Source organism: Macaca nemestrina, chromosome 4 (assembly GCF_043159975.1).
Source record: "Macaca nemestrina isolate mMacNem1 chromosome 4, mMacNem.hap1, whole genome shotgun sequence".
NCBI classification, from domain to species: Eukaryota; Metazoa; Chordata; class Mammalia; order Primates; family Cercopithecidae; genus Macaca; species Macaca nemestrina.
Genome location: NC_092128.1, coordinates 89,472,052 through 89,497,593, shown reverse-complemented (window position 1 = coordinate 89,497,593; position 25,542 = coordinate 89,472,052). Strand labels below are relative to the sequence as shown.

Below are 25,542 nucleotides of genomic sequence, written 5' to 3'. Positions count from 1 at the left end.
ACTAATGAATACAATCTTTTAAATTATCAGGTATTAGCATATTTCATTTTCAGGTAGGCCTTATGATGAGAAAGATTTTATAATGACATGATAAAACTAATTATTAGCAGAACTTAAAATAGAACTTTTTAAAGTAACAAGTTAGATGATAATTATAACTCTGGCTCATTTAAAGAAGATTTCTACCCATAAACCTATTCCTTGAGGTGGAAACATGTTACTTGCAAAATTGCCTGACATAAGAAATTATTTAACAAATCAAATGTCTTCCAATAAGTGACCATTGAAGTTTATTTGTAGATGGCAAGAACACCCATTATAAGAAGTTTTACAACAACCAAAAAACATCTTCAGGAATAGATGAGCACAAGTAATTTATGCTGTAAAGGAAGTTTAATTAAATACATTTTATTCTCCTTTTGGCTTACATTATTGTGTTAAAGAAATGTTACTCAAGAGAAGAAAATATTTTTCCTTGAGTGTACTAAAATAATGCAGAAGAATGGCACATGCATTTTGAAACCATGTGGTAAAAATTATGTCTAAGAAAAAAATATAATCTTACTATTCCAAATCATATCTATTCTTAGGACTCAAATGGCTTCAAACTCCATCCATCTTCCCCTGATTCTCACATTTTCTTCCTCAGGACTGACCTCCCTTACGAGCAGCTTACTTGCACACTTACCCATTGAATGACCCATCCGAAATCTCCACTTAGTTGTCTCATAGTTTTCATAAAGTGAAAATGTCTCTGATTTTTAATTCATGATCTTAAACCACACATGACACTACTCATGTTTACAAAAGACATCAAGAACTGCCATTGTTCATACGAGAAACCTTAATGTCCCCTTGACGCCCCCACCTCCAATGAACCAAAGCAGTGTCTGTTTTCCCTCCAAAACAGATCTTGAATCACTCACTCTCCTTATCTCCACTGCCAAAACCATACGCAATTCAAGGTTTTATTATCTTTAATCTGGACTCCTGAGATTGCCTTGTAACACACAACCTGACTTTCACTCTTTTCCATTTGCCATACAGCAGTGGCCACTTCTGCTTAAATCCTTCAGGGCCTTCACTGAAGAGACTGAAATTCCTCCGGGCCAGCATAAATATGCCCCTCCCCATCTTTCCAGCTTCATTTCATATCCCTCCCTCTTTTGTTCTCTATTTCGCCTACAAAGGCCTTCCTTCCTTTCCTCAAAAAGATCAAAATCCTAGCAGCCTTGTGATATTCATACATGCTATTCCCTCTATGCCAGAAATTCTTCCTTCTTGGCCTCCATAACTCCAGTCCTCATTTGGCTAATTTTTTTTCACTCTTCAAGGCTGTTTTTAATGTCACCTCCTCTACCAAGCATACCCTGAGATCTCTAGATTAGGTCTCCTACTATACGCTCTCTTAGCATCCTCTAGGTCTCCTTCAAGCATTTGTCACAATTATATAATTGTTGTATAATTTTGTTAATTGTATATTTTCCTCACTAGATGGTGAGATCTTTGAGAGCACAGATTATAGTTGTATTTTTACCTCTGAAATTTCAGTGGCCATCAACATGCTTAAATAAAGCAGGTCTTCAAAAATATTTTTTAATGAGTGAATGAAAACCATAAATGAATGAATATATCCCAAAAATAGTTCAGGTATTTCCACTGTAAAGCTTTCCTCAATGAATCTAATTGGTGGATTTCCTTGGATTCCTGAAGAGTAGTCTTGTTTAATCTTCTACCTTTTATTTTATGTCCCTTATCTTCCTACCCTAAGTGCTTCTAATATAGGCATTTATTTTACTCAGCTTTATATTTCTACATGGAATTTCATAAAGTCCTCTTTTTACGTTTTGCATAAAGTCCAATATGGATAAATATTTTTAAATAAAGTCAGAAGGAAGATATCAAGGAAGGCAGACAAGGAAGCAGGCAAGCAGGAAGGAAGAATAACATTTAAAATACAAAGATGTGTAAGACATGTCTTCACAATTTAAATATATCAAGTATTTATGAGTTACTACCATATAAGAAGAACTGTTTAACATTTTTTCAACTATAGTTTCATAAATAAAAAGTGATAGTTGAATAAGAATATGGAAACAAAAAGTATAACATCTGCCTCATTTTGAAAATATATTTTTGGCCAGGTATGGTGTCCCACACCTGTAAGCCTAGTACTTTGGAAGGCTGAGGCAGGAGGATTGCTTGAGCCCAGGAATTTAAAACCAGCCTGAACAACATAGGGAGACACTGTCTCAACCAAAATTTTTAAAAACTAGCCAGGAGTGGTGGTGTGCCTGCTGCTGGTGGGAGAATTGCTTGAGCCCAGGACGTCAATGCGGCAGTGAGCAGTTATTGAGCCACTGCATTCCCGCCTGGGCCACAGGGTGAGAACTTGTATCTGGAAAAAAAAAAAGAAGAAGAAGAAGAACTATATTCTTCAAGAGTAGAGATTCTAATCGTTACATTGCTTAACTTTTTCACTATTTCATCTCTTGACATATCTAAGCTTACCTCCATAGTAATGTTTCCCCCTTTTAATGACATTTTCCCCATAATCCACTGCCAAGAAAAAAAAAATTGTGAAACAGGTTATGGTAGCTGGGAATTATTGCCAGGTACCTGGAGATTATAATTCAAAGTCCAGGGGCTCTTGGAAAGCCATTTGAATTTAAAGGGAAATACATACAATCTGGAACTCCAAACTTCCACTGAGTCATTCTAACGATGTATCACTGAGGTGTTAACAGGTAGGCTGCAAAATGAAACTTTAACCTCATCCTTCATCTCCATTCCTTTCCTCTCTCTTTCATTCTCTCTCTTTGGCTTCTCAGAAACATAGACTTACAGGGTGAGAAATAAGCCTGCTCTTCTCTTTGCAATTCATATGGAATTCTACTTCTGTTTGGCCCTTTCTGGCTCACTGATTACCATTTGCAATATAACATAAGCCAATAGATTAATTAATTTTTCTCTTGATCAGTGTGACAAGAGTTAAAATTAGGATTTGAAAAATAAACAAAAGAGTCTCAAAATATTTACCTGCATTTTAAACAATAGTTGTTTGTTTTCCACATATATATATGTTGAAAATATGTATATATACACATATTTTTACAAGAAATCCTTAAAATTTCTTGATAAATTTTTTAGATAAACTTGGAATTGTACTTTCTCTGTCTCTCAGTCTTATTAAATGAGATAATGTATTTGTAGCATCGAGTATAGTGTCTTTCCTTCTTTATTGCATGTAGTTGTCATTTTTTAGCCATATACTCTATTTATGTCTTCAAATTTACACTCAGTCTAGTAAGACCTGTTAGCCTGAGTCTATAGAGTCTTTAGACAACTTATCTTGTCTATAAAAATAGCTGAGTTTAGAATATTTAGACTAAAATTATTGATCCTGATTTCTAGTTCCTAACATTCAACTTCATATTGCATTTCTGGGAACTACCTGAGGTTTCACACCTTCCCAAGCTAAACAACACTTATTAAACATCTTCTAGGGCAAGGGACAGGACAAAGGACTAGCACAGTACATATATATATATATATACATGACATGGCATCCCCCTAGAAGATGCAGAATCAGTAGACAGTTATTGAATGCTCACCATGTTCCAGATTCTAGCAGCTTCATTTTACTACATTTAACTTAAAATCTAGTAGTAAAGTCCGGGTGCGGTGGCTCACGCCTGTAATGCCAGCACTTTGGGAGTCCAAGGCGGGCGGATCACCAGAGGTCAGGAGTTCAAGACCAGCCTGACCAACATGGAGAAACACCGTCTCTACTAAAAATACAAAAAATTAGCCGGGTGTGGTGGTGTATGCCTGTAATCCCAGCTACTCAGGCGGCTGAGGCAGGAGAATCGCTTGAGCCTGGGAGGTAGAGGTTGCAGTGAGCCGAGATTGCGCCATTGCACTGCAGCCTGGGTAACAAGAGCAAAACTCCGTCTCAAAAAAAAATAATAATAAATCTAGTAGTAGAAGTGAGAAAATTATGACACTTTTGAAAGCTCTGCTAAAGAAAAAACTTGTGAGGCTAGAGAATCAAAGAAGATCTCCTAAAAACAAAACTTTTTTTAAAAAGATGGAATGATCTGCAAATGGTAGAATTACTAAAAAAGATAAAAGAAACTTCTGAAACAAGGTTGATTTCTAATGACCTTCAAATCACACACATAGCAGCTGTTACTATTTCTATCCATAACGCTAATCTATCCATAAGACTTATGTTGTCTTATTTTTAAAATTTCTTTTTTAATATTTTAATTTTAATTTTTTAATTTTATGTTTTTTGGGGACAGATTCTCACTCTGTCACCTAGGTTGGAGTGCAGTTTATATTTTACTATTTGTAATTTTTTTTGTTTTTTTTTGAGATGGAGTCTCACTCTGTCACCCAGGCTGGAGTGCAGTGGCACAATTACTATCTGTAACATTTTTTAACAAGAACATATAACTCAGAACACATAACTCAAAGTACCAAACAGTGTAATTTTTAAATTATTTGTGAAACTTGATGTTTCCAGCAAGCAAATGATATAATGTCTAAAAGTTCTGTTTAAAAAAATTAATAAATTGTACCTCTCACTAGATAAGAAGCATTTCCTAAATCTTACAGCTTTGTGTTTGTTTTTTCATGTAAGTCATCTTAACAGAGTATCAGACAGCTAGAAAGGAAGTGGGTAGAAGAAATTCTCAACATAAGCCTTCCAACTAACACTATATGAATGTCTGTTAAGGCCTAGGAATTAGATTAAGTGTTGCCATTTAACTGTAAAGCCAGGAAGGAGATTCAACCAGCATGTAAGTTGGCAAAAAGTGAAGCCAAACACAATTCACTACACATGTGCTGGCAAAATATCTGGAAATATTTTTCTACATTCAAGAATGAGTGAGAAAAAAAAAACAGGGCCTTTGAGAATATACTACAGATATTATGAAGGAAATATCATTCATACTGCTTAGTTCAGTGAAAATGATTTACTATAGGAAGCAAAATAAGATTTTAGAAAATGTTTTGTTCTCTTCAAATGTCAAAAGGCGCTGGCCCTATAACATCAGAAACCAAAACTAAATAAAGGCAGAGATAAAACTAAATTAAAAAGACAATGGAATGAATAAAAACAAAACTGGATATGATAAACAGGGATTGCAAGGAAATTAAAGTGTAGCAAAATTAAAATCTATACTGGAGGCAATAAAGAAAGGAATTTACATTTCAGAAAGTCAGATCAGTGCTATTGAACACAAACTTGAGACGTCTCCAGAATATAAAGGAAAGGACTACTAGATGGACATCATAAGATGAAAATAGAATGGTCAGAAAAAAAATAACCAAACAAAAAGTTGTAATTGCTTCTGAGGAGGAAATCTGACTAACCAAATACAGGAATACCTGGGACATAGTGCTGGTTTGATTCCAAATCATCCGAATAAAGCAAATATCACGATAAAGCAAGTCACGTGAGTTTTCTGGTTTGCTTATGCATGTAAAAGTTATGTTTACATTATACCATAACCTATGAAGGGTGGAATCATTGTGTCAAAGAAACCAATGTGTATACCTTAATTAAAAATTAATTTACTGCTAAAGTGCTAATAATCATCTGAGCTTTCAGTGAGTCATAATCTTTTTGCTTGTGGAGGGTCTTGCCTTGATATTGATGGCTGCTAACTGATCAGGGTAGTAGTTATTGAAGGCTGGAGTGGCTGTGTCAATTTCTTAAAATAAGCAACAATGAAGTTTGCAACATCCATAAACTCTTCCTTTCACAAAACATTTCTCCCGGCATGAAATGTTGCTTGGTATTATGACCTTTAACCTATAGAAGGCCCTCTTTCAAAACTGGAGTCAATCCTGTTCAACTTTGCTGCTGCTTTATCAACTAAGTTTATGTAATATTCTAAATCCTTTGTTGTCATTTCAGCAATGCCCACTGCATCTTCACCAGGAGTAGACTCCATCCCAAGAAAACATTTTTCTCGCTCAACCCCTAAGAAATAACTCCTTATTAATTCAAGTTTTATAACAAGATTGGAGCAATTCAGTCATATATTGAGGTTCCACTTCTAATTCTAGTTCCCTTGCTACTTCTGCAGTTAGTTCCTCCATTGAAGTATTGAATCCCTCGAGTCATCCATGAGAACTGGAATCAACTTCTTTCAATCACTTGCCAATGTTGATATTCCTCCCATGAATCATGAATGTTCTTAATGGCATCTAGAATGGTGAATCCTTTCCAGAAGGTTTCAATGTACTTTGTTCGATCTAACAGGGGAATCACTGTCTATGGCAGGTATAGCCTTATAGAAGGTATTTCTTAAATAATAAGATGTAAAAATTTAAAAGACCCCTTGATCTATGGGCTGCAGAATGGATGCTGTGTTAGCAGGTATGAAAACTTAATCTCCTTGCACATATCCATCAGACTTCTTGGGTGACCAGGTATACAGTCAATTAGGCAGTAATATTTTGAAAGGGAACATTTTATCCCCCTGAGTAGTAAGTCTAAAAATTGAGCTTAAAATGCTCAATAAACCATACCCTAAACAGACATGCTGTCACCCAGGCTTTGTGGTTCCATTTATAGAGCACAGGTAGAGTAGATTTAGCATAATTCTGAAGGGCATAGTATTTTGAGAAAGGGAAATGAGCATTGGCTTCAACTTAAAGCCACTAGCTGCATTAGTCTCTAACAAGAGAATCACCTTATCTTTTGAAGTCAGTCATTGACTATTTCCCTCTATCTCTTAAAGTTTTCTCCCTATCTCTTCTTCCAATGAAAGGCTGTTTCATCTACAATAAAATTATGTTGTTTGGTGTAGCCATCATCATCAGTGATCTTAGCTAGACTTTCTGGAAAACCTGTTGTAGCTTCTACATCAACACTTGCTGCTTTACCTTGCACTTTTATGCTATGGAGATGGCTTATTTTCTTAAACCTCAAGAGCCAACCTCTGCTGGCTTTCAACTTTTCTTCAGCAACTTCCTCACCTCTCTCAGCCCTCACAGAAATGAAGAGTTAGGGACTTGCTCTGGATGAGGGTTTGGCTGAAGGAAATACTGTGACTGGTTTGATCTACCCAGACCACTAAAACTCTCTCCATATAAGCAATAGGGCTGTTTTGCTTTCTTATCATTTTTCTGTTCATTACAGTAGCACTTTTAATTTCCTTCAAGAGCCATTCTTTTATATTCACAGCTTGGGTAACCAGCACGAGAGACCTAGCTTTTGCCTATCTCAGCTTTTGAAGCGACTTCCTCACTAAGCTCACTCATTTCTAGCTTTTGATAGAAATTGGGAGACATGTGACTCTTCCTTTCACTTGAACACAGAGGCACTTTAGGGTTATAAATTTGCCTAATTTCAATATTATAGTGTCACTGGAATAGAGAGGGCCAAAAAGAGAAAGGAAGATGGGGCCATGCCCACTTAGTGGAGCAGTCAGAACACACACAACATTTATCTACTAAGTTCACTGTCTTGATTGGGTGTGGTTCATGGTTCCCCAAAACAATTACAAAAGTACTATAAAAAGATCACTGATTGGGTGCATTCCAAGATGGCCAAATAGGAACAGCTCTGGTCTGCAAGTCCCAGTGTGGTCAACACAGAAGATGGGTGATTTCTGCATTTCCAACTGAGGTACCTGGTTCATCTCAGTGGGACTGGTTGGACAGTGGGTGCAGCCCATGGAGGGTGAGCCGAACCAGGGCAGGGCATCATCTCACCCGGGAAGCACAAGGAGTTGGGGGATTTCCCTTTCCTAGCCAAGGGAAGCCATGACAGACTGTACCTGGAAAAAGAACAGGACACTTCTGCCCAAACACTGTGCTTTTCCCAAGGTCTTAGCAACTGGCAGACAAGAAAATTCTCTTCTGTGCCTGGCTCAGTGGGTCCCATGCTCACAGAGACTTGCTCACTGCTAGCGCAGTGTGAGATGCAACTGCGAGGCAGCAGCCTGGCTGGGGAAGGGGCATCCGCCATTGCTGAGGCTTGAGTAGGTAAAACAAAGCAGCCAGGAAGCTCAAACTGGGAGGAGCCCATCGCAGCTCTTCAAGGCCTACTGCCTCTATAGACTCCACCTCTGTAGGCAGGGTATAGCTGAACAAAAGGCAGCAGACAACTTCTGCAGACTTAAACGTCCCTGTCTGACAGATCTGAAGAGAGCAGTGGTTCTTCCAGCACAGCGTTTGAGCTCTGAGAATGGACAGACTACCCCTTCAAGTGGGTCACTGACACCCATGTAGCCAAACTGGGAGAAACCTCCCAGTAGGGACCAAGAAACACCTCATAGAAGTGGGTGCCCCTCTGGGACAAAGCTTCCAGAGGAAGGATCAGGCTGCAATATTTGCTGTTCTGCAGCCTCCACTGGTGATACCCAGGCAAATAGCATCTGGAGTGGACCTCCAACAAATTCCAGCAGACTGGCAGCTGAGGAACCTGACAGTTAGAAGGAAAACACACAGAAAGGAATAGCATCAACATCAACAAAAAGGACATCTACAACAAAACCCCATCTGTAGGTCACCAACATCAAAGACCAAAGGTAGATAAAACCACAAAGATGGGGAGAAACCAGAGCAGAAAAGCTGCAAATTCTAAAAACCAGAGTGCCTCTTCTCCTCCAAAGGATTGCAGCCCCTCAGCAGCAATGGAACAAGGATGGATGGAGAATGATTTGACGAGTTGACAGAAGTAGGCTTCAGAAGGTTGGTAATAACAAACATCTCCGAGCTAAAGGAGCATGTTCGAACCCATCTCAAGGAAGCTAAAAATCTTGAAAAAAGATTAGATGAATGGCTAACTAGAATAAACAGTGTAGAGAAGAGCTTAAATTACCTGATGGAGCTGAAGACCATGGCACGAGAATTTCATGACACATGCACAAACTTCAAAAGCCGATTCAATCAAGTGGAAGAAAGGGTATCAGTGATTGAAGATCAAATTAATGAAATAAAGTGAGAAGACAAGGTTAGAGAAAAAAGAGTAAAAAGAAATGAACAAAGCCTCCAAGAAATATGGGACTATGTGAAAAGAACAAATATATGCTTCATTGGTGCACCTGAAAGTGATGGGGAAAAGAGAACCAACTTGGGAAACACTCTTCAGGATATTATCCAGGAGAACTTCCCCAACTTCAAAAGGCAGGCCAACATTCAAATTCAGGAATTACAAAGAACACCACAAATATTCCTCAAGAAGAGCAACCCCAAGACACATAATTTTCAGATTCACCAAGGTTGAAATGAAGGAAAAAATGTTAAGGGCAGCCAGAGAAAAAGGTCGAGTTATCCACAAAGGGAAGTCCATCAGACTAACAGTGGATCTCTTGGCAGAAACCCTACAAACCAGAAGAGAGTGGGGGCTAATATTCAACGTGGTCAAAGAAAAGAAATTTCAATCTAGAATTTCATATCCAGTCAAACTAAGCTTAATAAGTGAAGGAGAAGTAAAATCCATTACAGACAAGCAAATGCTGAGAGATTTTGTCAACACCAGACCTGCCTTACAAGAGCTCCTAAAAGAAGCACTAAACATGGAAAGAAACAACTGGTACCAGCCACTGCAAAAACATGCCAAATTGTAAAGACCATCAATGCTATGAAGAAACTACATCAATTAATGGGCAAAATAATCAGCTAACATCATAAGGACAGGATCAAATTCACACATAACAATATTAACGTTAAATTTAAATGGGCTAAATGTCCCAATTAAAAGATGCAGACTACAAATTAGATAATGAGTCAAGACCCATCAGTGTGCTGTGTTCAGCAGACCCATCTCATGTGCAGAGATCACATAGGCTCAAAATAAAGGGATGGAGGGAGATCTACCAAGCAAATGGAAAGCAAAAAGAAAAAGAAAAAAAAAAAAAAAACAGAGGTTGCAATCCTAGTCTCTGGTAAAACAGACGTTAAACCAACAAAGATCAAAAGAGACAAAGAAGACCGTTACATAATGGTAAAGGGATCAGTTCAACAAAAAGAGCTAACTATCCTAAATGTATATGCACCCAATACAGGAGCACCTAGATTCATAAAGCAAGTCCTTAGAGACCTACAAAGAGACTTAGACTCCCACACAATAATAATGGGAGATTTTAACACCCCACTGTTAATATTAGACAGATGAAGGAGACAGAAGGTTAACAATGATATCCAGGACTTGAACTCAGCTCTGCACCTAACAGACATCTACAGAACTCTCCACACCAAATCAACAGAATATACATTCTTCTCAGCACCATATCACACTTATTCTAAAATTGACCACATAATAGGGAATAAAGCACTCCTCAGCAAATGTAAAAGAACAGAAATCACAACAAACTGTCTCTCAGACTACAGTGCAATCAAATTATAACTCAGGATTAAGTACTAATTAATTCTAATGAAAACTAAATTCTAATAAAAACTGCACAACTACATGGAAACTGAACAACCTGCTCCTGAATGACTACTGGGTACATAATGAAATGAAGGCAGAAATAAAGATGTTCTTTGAAACCAATGAGAACAAAGACACAACTTATCAGAATCTCTGGGACACATTTAAAGTAGTGAGTAGAGGGAAATTTATAGCACTAAATGCACACAGGAGAAAGCAGGAAAGAACTAAAATTGACACCATAACATTACAGTTAAATGAACTAGAGAAGCAAGAGCAAACAAATTCAAAAGCTAGCAGAAGGCAAGAAATAACTAAAATAACAGCAAAACTGAAGGAGATAGAGACACAAAAAGCCCTTCAAAAAATCAATGAATCCAGGAGCTGGTTTTTTGAAAAGACCAACAGAATTGATAGACCACTAGCAAGACTAACAAAGAAGAAAATAGAGAAGAATCAAATAGACACAATAAAAAATTATATAGGGGATATCACCACCAATCCTACAGAAACACAAACTACCATCAGAGAATACTATAAACACCTCTATGCAAACAAACTAGAAAATCTAGAAGAAACGGATAAATTCCTGGACACATACACCCTCCCAAGGCTAAACCAGGAAGAAGTTGAATCTCTAAATAGACCAATAACAGGCTCTGAAATTGAGGCAATAATTAATAGCCTACCAACCAAAAAAAGTCCAGGACCAGATGGATTCTCAGCCAAATTCTACCAGAGATACAAAGAGGAGCTGGTACCATTCCTTCTGAAACTATTCCAATAAATTGAAAAAGAGGAAATCCTCCCTATCTCATTTTATGAGGCCAGCATCCTCCTGATATCAAAGCCTGGCAGAGACACAACAAAAAAAGAGAATTTTAGACCAATATCCCTGATGAACATCGATGTGAAAATCCTCAATAAAATACTGGCAAACCGAATCCAGCAGCACATCGAAAAGTTTATCCTCCATGATCAAGTTGGCTTCATCCCTGGGATGCAAGGCTGGTTCAACATATGCAAATCAATAAACATAATCCATCACACAAACAGAACCAACGACAAAACCACATAATTATCTCAATAGATGCTGAAAAGGCCTTCGAGAAAATTCAACAGTCCTTCATTCTAAAAACTCTAAATAAATTAGGTATTTATGGAATGTATCTCAAAATATTAAGAGCTATTTATGATATACCCATAGCCAGTATCATACTGAATGGGCAAAAACTGGAAGCATTCCCTTTGAAACCAGCACAAGACAAGCATGCCATCTCTCACCACTCCTATTCAAGATAGTGTTGGAACTTCTGGCCCAGGCAATCAGGCAAGATATAGAAAAAACGGTATTCAATTAGCAAAAGAAGAAGTCAAATTGTCCCTGTTTGCAGATGACATGATTGTATATTTAGAAAACCCCATCATCTCAGCCCAAAATCTTGTTAAGCTGATAAGCAACATCAGATATGTCTCAGGATACAAAATCAATGTGCAAAAATCACAAGCATTCCTATACACCAATAACAGACAGAGAGCCAAATCATGAGTGAACTCCCATTCACAATTGCTACAAAGAGAATAAAATACCTAGCAATCCAACTTACAAGGGATGTGAAGAAGCTCTTAAAGGAGAACTACAAACCACTGCTCAATGAAATAAAAGAGGACACAAACAAATGGGAAAATCATTCCATGCTCATGGATAGGAAGAATGGCCATACTGCCCAAGGTAATTTATAGATTAAGTGCCATCACCATCAAGCTACCAATAACTTTCTTCACAGAATTTGAAAAAACTACTTTACAGTTCATATGGAACCAAAAAAAGAGCCTGCATTGCCAAGACAATGTGAAGCAAAAAGAACAAAGCAGGACGCATCACACTACCTGACTTCAAACTATACTACAAGGGTACAATAACCAAAACAGCATGATACTGGCACCAAAACAGAGATAGAGACCAATGGAACAGAACAGAGGCCTCAGAAATACACCACACATCCACAACCATCTGATCTTTGACAAACCTGATAAAAACAAGAAATGGGGAAAGGATTCCCTATTTAATAAGTGATGCTGGGAAAACTGGCTAGCCATATGTAGAAAGCTGAACTGGATCCCTTCCTTACACCTTACACAAAAATTAACTCAAGATGGATAAAGACGTAAATGTTAAACCTAAAACCATAAAAACCCTAGAAGAAAATCTAGGCAATACCATTCAGGACATAGGCATGGGCAAGGACTTCATGTCTAAAACACCAAAAGCAATGCCAACAAAAGCCAAAATAGACAAATGGGATCTAATTAAACTAATGAGCTTCTGCACAGCAAAAGAAACTACCATCAGAGTGAACAGGTAACCTACAGAATGGGAGAAAATTTTTACAATGTACCCATCTGACAAAGGGCTAATATCCAGAATCTACAAAGAACTCAAACAAATTTACAAGAAAAAAACAAACAACCCCATCAAAAATTGGGCAAAGGATACGAACAGACATTTCTCAAAAGAAGACAGTTATGCAGCCAACAGACACGTGAAAAAACCACAATGAGATACCATTTCACACCAGTTAGAATGGCGATCATTAAAAAGTCAGGAAACAACAGATGTTGGAGAGGATATGGGGAAATAGGAATGCTTTTACACTGTTGTTGGGACTGTAAACTAGCTCAACCATTGTGTAAAACAGTGTGGCGATTCCTCAAGGATCTGGAACTAGAAATACTATTTGACCTAGCAATCCCATTACTGGGTATATACCGAAAGGATTATAAATCATGCTACTATAAAGACACATGCACACGTATGTTTATTGCAGCACTATTCACAATAACAAAACTTGGAACCAACTTAAATGTCCATCAATGATAGACTGGATTAAGAAAATCTGGCACATATGCACCACGAAATACTATGCAGCCATAAAAAAGGATGAGTTCTTGTCCTTTGCAGGGACATGGATGAAGCTGGAAACCATCATTCTCAGCAAACTATCACAAGGACAGAAAACCAAACACCACATGTTCTCACTCATAGGTGGGAGCTGAACAATGAGATCACTTGGACACATGGCAAGGAACATCACACACCAGGGTCTGCGGCGGGTAGGGGGCTGGAGGAGGGATAGCATTAGGAGAAATACCTAATGTAAATGACGAGTTGATGGGTGCAGCAAACCAACATGGCACATGTATACCTATGTATCAAACCTGCACGTTGTGCACATGTACCCTAGAATTCAAAGTATAATAATAAACAAAAAAGATCACTGATCACAGATCACTGTAAAATATATAATAATGATGAAAAGTTTTGATATATTATGAGAATTACCCAAATGTGACTCAGAGACAGGAAGTGAACACATGTTATTGGAAAAGTGTCACCAATAGACTTAGTGCAGGATTGCCGCAAACCTTCAATTTTTAAAGTAAAATGTTATAAAACAAGTTATATTTGAAATAGGACTAATTGAGGATGTTTCCATAAGTAGAAAAAATATGTTCGTGGATAAGTAATTGCAAATCATACTTCCCACAAAGAAACACATATCAGGTTGGCCTCAGACTTCTACTCTTTCGTGCTAAACCCCTTGAATATTTGATCACATTTCCAGACTTTTCAGATAAAAAACTTGTGTCCCAATAAGTCTGTCTTCAAAACATGTGCAAAGGTAATAGGATTAAATTCTTAGGTATAAAAAGCATACCCCCAAAAAAAATATGTGTGTGTGTGTGTGTGTGTATGATACACAAAAGTAATATATAACTACATATTTATAAAAATATTTTCTACATTAATGTTTATATTATGATACATGATATATGTGATCAAGTTGAATTAATCTCCTAAATAAAAAAGATAGCTCTTTTTATCTTCTTCAGTGATTATTACATGGGTAAATTTTGGAAGAGTTTTTTGAAAGAAATTTCACGTACATATATTTGAGGACAGCAATTTAAAAAATAGATTTCCTGACAAAAGGAAAAATTAGTCTCTCCATTCTAATATGGGTAATAACAGAAGCTACTCTAGAAGGCTTTAAGACATGCACACATACACACACACACACACACACATATACACTGTATACATACACATATATACAAATATACACACATACTTTCAGATATACACACATGCACATAGATATGTATACAAATACAAATTACTTTTCTTTATCCTGTTAAAGATAAGCTTATAGAGTAAAAAGTATTGATTGGAAAATAAGTATAAACATATTTTTATAGAAGTTACCTCTGAGTGGTAGAATAATGAGTGACTTTCCATTATAATATTCTAGATTTACCAAATTGCCTTCAATGAACTTGTATCAATTTTTATAATTCTCAAAAGTATAAATGTTACCACGAAAATTCAATTAATATATAACAATTATCTCAGGCCCTACTCAGTGGCTCACACCTGTATTCCCAGTACTTTGGAGGCCAAGGTGGGTGGATCACCTGAGGTTGGGCATTCAAGACCAGCCTGACCAACATGGAGAAACCCCATCTCTACTAAAAATACAAAATTAGCCAGGCATGGTGGCACATGCCTGTAATCCCAGCTACTAATGAGGCTGAGGCAGGAGAATCACTTGAACCCGGGAGGCAGAGGTTGTTGTGAGCTGAGATCGCACCAATGCACTCCAGCCTGGGCAACAAGACCAAAACTCCATCTAAAAAAAAAAAAATTATCTTGTAAAAATACTTTTATGCAATTTATGCCTACTTTCTACTCTCAGGAAATAGACTGAAGACGGCATCTTTCCAAAACTGACTAAACTCAGATAATATTTCTCCCTTGGAACATTTTTTGTTCTTGTCAGAAAGGGAGTTATATGGCTAATCCAGTGGGTTGCGGAGGATGCACATGGATGGTGAAGGTTTAAATGATGTGCATTGAAAATTATGTGACTTTTGCGTTAAATAACTTTTTAGTAGCACCAAAAAGTATAGCTCTTAGAGGATAGATTTAAGCCAGCCTCCTAGCTCTAAAATGTATCTCTGTCCACTACCTTGCTATTTAGTGGAACAGCTATTGAGAGTGTGAGATCTTATGACTTTCTTTAAAAAAAAAAAAAAATACAAATACAATAGCCTCTCCCCTCCCCCATCTGCAGTTTGTCTTTCTACAGTTTCAACTATGGTTTGAGAATATTAACTGGACAATTCCAGAAATGCACAATTATATAACAACAAAACTCTAAGTTTTAAATTGTGTATCATTCTGAGCAGCATGATGAAGTCTTACACTGCCCCAGTGTAAGACCAGCTTGCCCAGGATGTGAATTATCCCTCTGTCCAGCAGCTCCATGCTCTCTATACCACCTGCCCACTAGTCATTTAGTAGCTGTCTTGATGATCAGGTTGACTGTGGCAGTGTCAATAGGAACCCATTTTTCTTGTAAGATTTTCAGTGTAAAGATGCAACATTCTTGTAAGTTCAAATAAGCTAACAAATATTCCTCTGAGTTATTGTAACTTTTAAATAACTTAGTTATCCTTTAGCAGAACAACAGTTACAATGTAACTACTTTCAGTGTATTCACTTTTAATTATTTTTTATTTCATAATGGCTCCAAAGTGCAAGAGTAGTGAGGTTGACAGTTTGGATATGCCAAAGATAAGCCTTAAAGGGCTTCCTTTAAATGAAAGGTCTAAGTTCTCGACTTAAGGAAATTTTAAAAAAAAATCATATGCTAAGGTTGCTAAGCTCTACAGTAAGACGGAATCTTCTATCTGTGAAGTTGTGAAGAAGAAAAAAGAAATTTGTAATTGTTTTGCTGCCCCACCTCACCTCACACTACAAAAGTTATGACCATAGCATGTGAGAAGTGCTTAGTTAAGATGGAAAAGGCTATAAATTTATGGGTGGAAGACATGTACAGAAATGGGTTCCTATTGACCTCAATTGGTTCAATAGTATGGGCTGTTGTAGGCATTCCCTGGGAGTCTTAGAATAGCTCCCATGTAGATAAGAGGGTCTACTGTATTCCTAAAGAACATATGTGAATATTCCTTTAGATTGTTTAACATGTCTGCCACAAGTAGATATTAAAAAGTCAAAAGAAAGGAGATTAGTGCTTAAAATATATATTTTCAATCATACTAGAATGAAAACCTATAGTTCTCATCTGAAATCAAGATCATTAGAATTACTAAAGTGATTTTTGAGATCATGTGGATTACAGTAGTATTCAGGCTACAGGGGAAATTTAAGTTTGGATTAAAGCCAGAGCAATATGTGGAATAGCAGAGTGAAGATGGTGCATTTCATTTCCTTAGGATTTGGAATAGTACTAAATGAATGTTACATATCAAGTATATATATATTTTAATCCCAATGCCAGTGGAGAAGCTATTATTATAAATTGCATATGTTGCATGATTTTAAAATATTGTGCCTTTTTCTTGTAAGATTTTCTGTGTAAAGATGCAACATTCTTGTAAGTTAAAATAAGCTAACAAATATTCCTCTGAGTTATTGTAACTTTTAAATAACTTAGTTATCCTTTAGCAGAACAAGTTACAATGTAACTTTTACTTTCAGTGTATTCAAATTTGAACTAGTAAATTTGTAAGTGTTTATTATGAAATTAATATTCATTGATTCAACTAAAATGTTTATTGAATGTCTATTAAGTACAAAGTCCTGTGTTTTCTAAAATAATTTTATATAATCTCTCATGTGGGCAAGGAATTGCCTCATCAAATCCATTATATATGAAAAGAATCTTAAGTTCACTTTCCTATTTGTTTTTGGAATACATGCTTTGATAAATACTAAAATGCTGACATTATGAGGGGGAAAAAACCTAACTCTCTGAAATCACCTAGTCTTTGTTTGAATGATCAGAGTAGGATTATGTCCTGCTTATGTTACTGGATTTACAGTCCACCCTTCCATCTGGATTCTTCTAAGGTCTACAAATCCTATCCATTTGGCAACACAGTTTCCTTAAACTCCAGGTCCTCTCTAATATTCAGATATCTTGCTCCATTCATTCAAAGGAACATATGAAAACTGGAAGACACTGAAGTATGTCAGAAAAGGGCCACCCCTCTTAACCAAGGAAAGAAACTTTATCCATAGGAATACAGCAATATATAGCAGCAAACTTGGGGACATCAACATGAAACTTTGTAGTTAAGCTTACTTAAAGAATTTATTTTTAATATTATTTTTAATTTTTGATATTATAATATTAAGGAAATTATTTCAGTCAATGGAAACAGTTATCATGATAGAATTGTTGTTACTCTGTATTTTCTGAAATATTAGGGTTGAATAAAAGACACGTTCAGGAGAAAGAATAGAGAGTAGGTAATTCTTAAAGGCTATTGCTCTTTCTATATGCAAAAAATTATTCCTCTGTATCATGTATCCGATTTTGAGCAAAAACTCTGTGAATCCACAGGGATAGCACCAGGCATGATTGATTCAAAGGCTGCCACTAACACTGGGCAGTGTTCCTGGGTTTTCCGGAATATCTGGGCATAGTTTTGCTATGCTCCTGGAAGTGGGAGAGTCAGAGGCAATGGCTAGTACGGAGAAAGAAATAGACCCAGCTCATAGCTCCTAGTACGGAATGTTTTCTTATGGCATAAGGCATTATAAAAAGTAGCTCCTATGCATACTTATTAAAGATGCCTACCAAAGTGAATTAACTTGGCCATTTCATTCATTGATTTTTAAATAAAAGATAGTATCAAGGCTTGGGACTATGGTTTTAGAAAAGAGATTTAACTTTTCCAAGCACAAAGGCTTGCATGAGGTCACAGAAGCCACAAAAACAAACTCTGAATCCTGAAAATGGATTTAAAAATAAATCAGATAACTCAAAAGAGCCTTTGGGGAAAGTACATATAATTTCTCCTTCTGCAGCATCCAAGTTATGAGTCTGTTAGGGCCACAATATCTTTCATTTGATCAGCCACAGTTTGAGAGCACGGAACTAGAATGGAGTAGACAAAAAGAAATAATTGTCCACGCATGTATTTACAGCACTGTTCCTTTGCGGAGGGAATAGCACCCTTTGTGTGTGTGTGAGTGTGTGTGTGTGTTCCACACTTAACCTTCTTTTGGCCTTGGAATTATCTGGCTTGTTTTCCTCTGTAGTCAGGTTCTGAAATATCAAACACAGCTGTAGACAAAGGAAGAGGTTGGTCAAAAAGCCCACCCAGAGATTCCATAATAAATAGAAATGAAAGTAACATACATAGAATCAAGTAAAGTTTGCTTTGGTACTATAGAATTCCATGAGTCATTTGCATGGGGAACCAGAAGAAAACAATGAAATAAAACAAAAAAACAAACTGGTTAAAGGGCACTCTTTGGAGTCAAGTGAGGAAGCCAAGCATCATAAATTTCCCAGTGGCTGGGCAGAAGGTAAGAGATTGAGGAACACTGCTAAAGAATGTTGCAGGGATTTTCATTTCCAAAAAACTCATGCACCTGTTGATGTATTTTCCAGGCCCTTGGATGATAGCAATTTATGAGGCTATTAGTACTGAGTCCAAGATTTATCAGATATGCTGTTTGTCTTATAGCCAATATAACCTCACAAAATTTGGGTTGCACTGGGTTAAAATGGAGCGTTCTGCTATTGGAGTTATTCAGAGCATTTAAATCGGTTAATCCTACAAGAACGGTGCATTTAGCCTGCCTATTAGAGGGAGTCTTTAGGGATTCCTACCAGTTGCAGAGCCAGGCTGGAGGGGGCGGTCCATTGCTGGGTGAGGTAAAACAGAGGCAGCAGGGGAAGAGTGAGTCCTGGAGACAAGACGGTGTTTCTCTAATCCATCCATGCCAACCGCAGCCAGCGGCGCTTGGCGCACAGAGAGCGCACGTGTGTGCGGGGGTTCCAGGAAGGGCTGTTGCCAAGAAAAGAGCACAGTAGAAAGAAATGTGAGACAAGATTTGAGGGAGACACTGAGCGACATGTCAACAAATTAAGTTCATCAGGTCAGAGACATAATAAACGGTGTGAAGGAAAAAGAAAAAAAAAATAGAGAAAGGGAGAGAAAAAACAAGATCCAGTCAATAAATCCATTCAACAGATGTTTTCACACTGACGGCCAGGGCCTGTCTGCCTGGCTAAGGAGGAGGTGATGGCAGGAGGCCTGTCAGTTTGAACTGATTGAAAGAAACAAACCTTTAACCTCAAGAGTAACGTCGACTTCGACTCATTTCCTACTTAGATACCAACGTTTTGAATACAGCCCCAGAACTGCCACACAACGTGGGAGAACAATTCAACGCTTTCAAACTGCCAGTGAGGGCTAATTCTGAAAATTCTCTCCTGAATTTGTTTCAGTGAATATTGTTTATGAATTCTATGGATGTCTCTAAAAATGACCAATTACACGATTGTATTTTGACACCTTTCAGTCTTCATATACTGGTATAGAAAAAAATGAGTATTTCATAGTTTGTATGGTATAATTTCAACACTGTAAAATTATTTGGTTTTAAAATATAGTATTAAGTATATCCTCAGTGATTTAACACTGTTATTATATTCTTCATCCTTCCCAACTTACTGAATCAGTGAATCACAGTTTGGAAGTTTATGGAAGATTCACTTAGTCTCTTCCTCTGTCTCCAAGAAAAGATACTCTCAAACACAGATAGGCAGCTTATTTAATCATCAATGCTACACAGCTAGCTTTGTGCAAAAAAAAGTATATATTTTAAAATATATATTTTAAATATATATTGTTTCATAATTTTATTTAATAAAGATTTATTTATTAGTAAAAATATTTATCAAAATATATATACTACACTGTGAATATTTTCTCTTCAACCTAAGAGAATTCATAAGCTTTATGCTGTTTTTATTTGTCTTTCCTAACGAATATGAAGAATAGCTGAACAGTGGTAAAAAAAACATGATAATCTCTTGCAATGTATAAACTGTTGCTCCAAAGGTTGCCAGAGTATTTTTAAACAAGTCTAATTCTTGTAATTTTATAAATGTGTGTGCTCTTCTGCTTCTGCTTCCTACCTGACTAGCATTTGTTCTTTTAAGACTTGAGGCAGACATTACTTCTCCTTAGTTAAGGCCTTGCCTTAACCTTCCTGCTAGACTAGGTGCTCCCCTTCTACCCAACATGTGCCATCACAGGTCATACTCATCCTGTATTTCCACCCAAGGCTTGCTACATGCTAGGTGTACAAATTACACTTGCTGAGAAACTTACTGAGAAAGCTAACAAATCTGTATACAATACAACTGTACTCATTGCATATGTAATTGTAGCTTTCTCTGTACATGATATGAGTTAATGCTGCATATAAACCTATAAATTGGGATTATAAATATAGATTTAATTACAGACCATAAGCAGAGATTTCTGAATTTAGAAAAAAGTAAGAATGATTTAAAATTAACTTTAAAATAGGCAATAGTTAATGTATATGTTGTTACTTCTGTTTTGCTCTACAGAATAATCAAACCATCAATCAATTGGAAGGTATATGTCACATACCGAGGCTTTGGGCATTTGCTTCGATGATTGGGATGGATTGGTCAGGGACCTATTCTAGCTACAATGGTTTATACAGTTTTACAAGAGTCTAACTCTCCTGTTTTCTTGAGTGCCTTGTGTTCAATGTCCTGAGGACACAGCAGTAAGATTAATATAGTCCTTCCTCATATGGAACTTACTGTTACAGGGAATACAAATATATAATTATGATTTGGAGGGTTCTGTTGGGAAAAGGAAGCTTTTCCATATATGATCTATAATTTCTGGGTGCATGTTTATCTGACTTTTTGTAATATCCATCTCCTCCCTTTCTTTCTACCGTAATTTCTTCAACTCCGGTGTAAGACATGGCAAAAGATTCCTAACTGATTACCCAACTTCTAATACCAAACAGTCCTATTCCTTCCTGCAAGAATTCTCTTCCTGAAGCCCTGCAGTAAGCAAGACATTAACACAAAAAGACTCTGAAGGTCAATCCAAATTTGAAGAACCTCTACAGTCTGTCATTTGTACTCTCTTTTACCTGAGGCTAACCTACATTTTAAGCCTTAGATCATTTATTCCTTTTCTAAGTTCTAGCCAAATACTGTCCACTGAACATCATTCCAAGGAATATCATTCCGAGGGCTGCAGTATGACTTTCATGGGCCCTGTGCAATTTTATCATTGTGGACTCCAAAAAACAGTATTGAAAACTACACTTTAAGCCTGCATTGGCATACATTGGATTCATTATCATATATTCATATTATTAGATTCATTTTTTTTCTGACTAAGAAATTAAAATGTAAAATGTGTCGTGGGTCCTAACAGTATATCATAGGCTCTGGGCACTGTGTTTGCTGTGTCTCACGGATATATTGACCATGATCATTCATGCTTCTTCCAAGCCATCCTTTCTAGATCACCCCTCTATGTGTGGCTATGAAGCTCCACATTCAGCTCTACACACACCTTCTAAGGTCCACTTAAAATTTCACAGTCTCTTTTGAACACGCACATTAATTGTGCTTTCCCCTTCTGTTACATTCCCATCACATTTTTTTTTCCCTCTCCTTTTCCTGCCATAGTCTTTTATATATTAGAGTTATTGCATGCAGTAACTATTTCTTGAGCTCACACTCCATGCTGGACACGTTGCTAGTGTGCAGAACATTTTTTATGCTTATTCTCTAGTGAGGAGACAGATACTAAATACAGACATGCATCCCATAACAATATTTTGGTCAAGGATAGACCGCATATATGACACTGGGCCCAGAAGATTATAATGGAGCGCAAAAATCCCTTTCACCTACTGACGTATTAGCCTTCCTAATGTCGAAAGCACAATTACTTTCGTTTTAATAATTTAGTGTAGCCTAAGTGTACAGTGTTTATGAAGTCTACAGTACCATGCAATAATGTCCTACGCCTTCATATTCACTCATCAGCCACTCACTGACTCACCCAGAGCAACTTCCAGTCATGCAAGCTCTACTCAGGGCAAGTGCCTTATCCATGTATATTATGTTTTACCTTTTATAATCAACTGTATTTTTATTGTACCTTTTCTACGTTTATATACACAAATTGCCTACAATATTCAGTATAGTAACATGCTGTACAGGTTTGTAGGCTAGGAAAAGTAAGCTATTACATATGGCCTAGGTGCATAGTAGGCTATACCATCTAGGTTTGTGTAGGTATACTCTATGATGTTCGTACAACAAGGTAATTAATTCAGGATGATATGAAAAACTTAAAAAAAAAACCTGATGAAGAGGTTCAGGGAAATTTTGTTTAAGAAAGCGATATTTAATTTTAAATATGAAGGACAAATTGGAATTAACCAGGTGACAAATGCAAGGAGAAGCTCTAAATACATTTTGCATGTGTGTGTGCGTGCACATTTGTGTGTGTGTAAAATGATCTGTCCTTGTATAATGTTCAAAGCTCGTTGAACCAGAAACTGGATATAACTCATCTTTTAACTTATTTTCTGCTGCATTTTATGTATTTTCTCACACTTTCTAGAAGATATACTATTTTATTTGTGCATTAAGAAAATGCAATAGATATTTGGAAATTAAAGGCCATGTTTTAGATGACTGGGGTTACTAAATATTTTTTCTCTTAATGAGTAGTTTGATACTGTAAGGACTCCATTTAAATAACACCACCTACTACCTTTCTTTTTTTTTTTTAAAGTAAATATTTATTGCTTTACTTGACCTCCACTGAAACCCTGTCATATAAAAGTTTGCTAATTCAAAAGCATTATGTAAATGTTACATGATAGTATAACATTTCGCAATTCAGTAAGCAGCATCCTACCTGTCCAGTGTCTACCAGAAGGAATATGGCAATATAAGTAAGAAATAACTACTTGTTCAATATTAATTTGTTCGTTACTTGTAAATGTTCATCCAATAGCTATTGCTCAATCAAAAGGCAACAGTCCTTGTCCTGCATTGTACAGACAGCAAAGTAGATTTAGGATGTTGTGGGTTGACACCCAAAATTTAGGCACTTGCACCTTAACTGCAGTTAGTAAGTTCCATGAAGAGATGACCTTTGGCTGCTATATATTCCCATGCATATCTTTTCCATGCAGTGTTTCACACATAGTGGGCTTTAATAATATGTATTATTCAATTTTAAATGAATGCATAATAAGGAGATATATATAATCATTCTTAAGATCGTATTATAAGGAGAGGATAAAACAAGAAAACATATTATAAGCAATCACAACACAAAATAATCAAGAAATGGCTGAGAAAAAAATATGACAAATAGAGTCCAGACAAAATGATCACCAAAGGACAAAATCCTAAAATTCTTTTGTGTTGGAGCCAAGAGATAATGTGAGGAAAATTCCAGTGATTTGAGGATTATTTTTCCTTTGTACTTTTATGTCATTTCCAAGTTTTCTGCATATTACCTATATTAAAACTGTAATTAAGAAAAAATAGTAAATGTTATTTAAACAGTAAAATCTTCCAAACACTTTATTAGGACAGATTCATAATTATTGGAACTATGAACAGAGATGGGCCAAATATTTTTGAACTTTCTTTCAAAAATTGTACTAGAGAAGAAAGAAGTTTATTCACGTTCAAAGAGTTGATTGCAATTATACACTTTTACAAATGAAATGTGGCTTTCACTGTCTAAGAAGAGTTATAACAATCCAGTAAACCACATATTATTATACCGCATGTTAATCACTGAGTTATCATTAAATGCCAGGTCACTTTTATTTTAGGATAGATATCCAGCCTCGTTAACAAAAGCATCCTTCTTGAGCTTGAAAGCTGAAATTACATTTTTCTGTTGTCTCTGGAATGGATTGAAATGTTTCACTAAACCAGTTTTTTTACCATTAGTAGTTATAATGAGAGATAATTTTATTCATGTTTATACTTCTAAGTAAGTATGAAAGAGCATGTGTCTCTCTTACAGTGCCGAAAAATTAAAACGTCGAACAGGTCAGAATCTACTGTTAATAAAAATTAGAGGAATATCCAAGGTAACACTTTACTTATTGAGCACCATTAGAAAATGTGTTATCCCCCCCTTAAATGAATAGTTAACATGCTCCCCACAAAAGCATTTTTTATTAACATTTATTTTACATATTCTTTATTGAGTCTATTTTTTATGCAGTAAAAGTCTTTCTTTTCCAGCTGATTCAACTGGGGACTTGGTTTTGATGGCTTATTTTGCCAGATTGTCATTCCGGAAAATACTCAGCTAAATGAGATGTGTAAGACAACTTTTCATTATATGATGTGGTCTAAGGCCACTGTGCCCAAACATCTGTCCACTCCCACTGATAAAATTCATGTAATTACTTTGACAGAAGAGTTGTTATGCACCTATTTTGTAAATTCCTCAATATTACCTAGTAAAACATCAATACCTTTGTGGCCCCACCATTCTAAGTGGTAGCGCATAGGCATTGCTATCATTTGAAAGTGGGTAGGGATAGTTCTAGAAGGTCTTTGTATGACAAGCACAATGTTCTGGCTTAGAATGAAGTATTTTCTTGGGGGTGGCCTGCTAATGGAGACTATGAGGTGCTAAAGTCCCTGGGTTAAGGAAACCACATGGTTCCATGTTTTGTAATAACAGTAATTTCTTTGTTCTGTTTTGTTTTGCTTTCTTATTGCTATCGCACAGGGACCAAATGCATAGCTTCTGGGTTTTCACTTTGCTCTGGATGATCACATTTGCTTCCTGACCTGTGGGTGGTTACTCATGGTCTATAATCAATATCATCATGCAACTTTAGCAAGAGCAAATAACAGAAATCATAAATCATAATGCATACTCTGAAAATACAGAGCAAGAGACACTCATAGACTACTTTGAGGAGAGTAAATTGTTTTAACACTTTAAAGAACAATTCACAACATTTTGTACAAATAGTTTGTATTGACTGTAAACTCTAGCAAATATGGTGAGTGAAAAAACAAGCAAAAGAATATATGAAAAAATTTTATTTCCAAAATTTGCAAATTAATATCACATATTAAGTATGTTAATGAATTAATAAAAAGTAAAGACATACATGAAAAAATAAACAGCAAATTCAGAAGAGAAGGAATGGGAGCGACAATGGGAGAGAGATACATAGGAAACTTGAA

At 36.4% G+C, this 25,542-nt stretch overlaps 1 protein-coding gene across 33 annotated transcripts in view; it reads right to left on the bottom strand.

Annotated features, from left to right (window-relative positions):
- Window positions 1-25,542, bottom strand: part of LOC105475646 (histone deacetylase 9) — a 919,991-nt gene that overhangs the window by 257,614 nt on the left and 636,835 nt on the right. For all 33 annotated transcript variants that reach the window (XR_011621594.1, XM_071094019.1, XM_071094020.1 and 30 more), the window contains one exon: window positions 19,111-19,288. Coding sequence is in view for 32 of the 33 variants with exons in the window: in XM_071094019.1 (XP_070950120.1) it covers window positions 19,111-19,288 (178 nt within the window). In the remaining variant the exon portion in view is untranslated. The remainder of the gene's footprint in view (window positions 1-19,110; window positions 19,289-25,542) is intronic.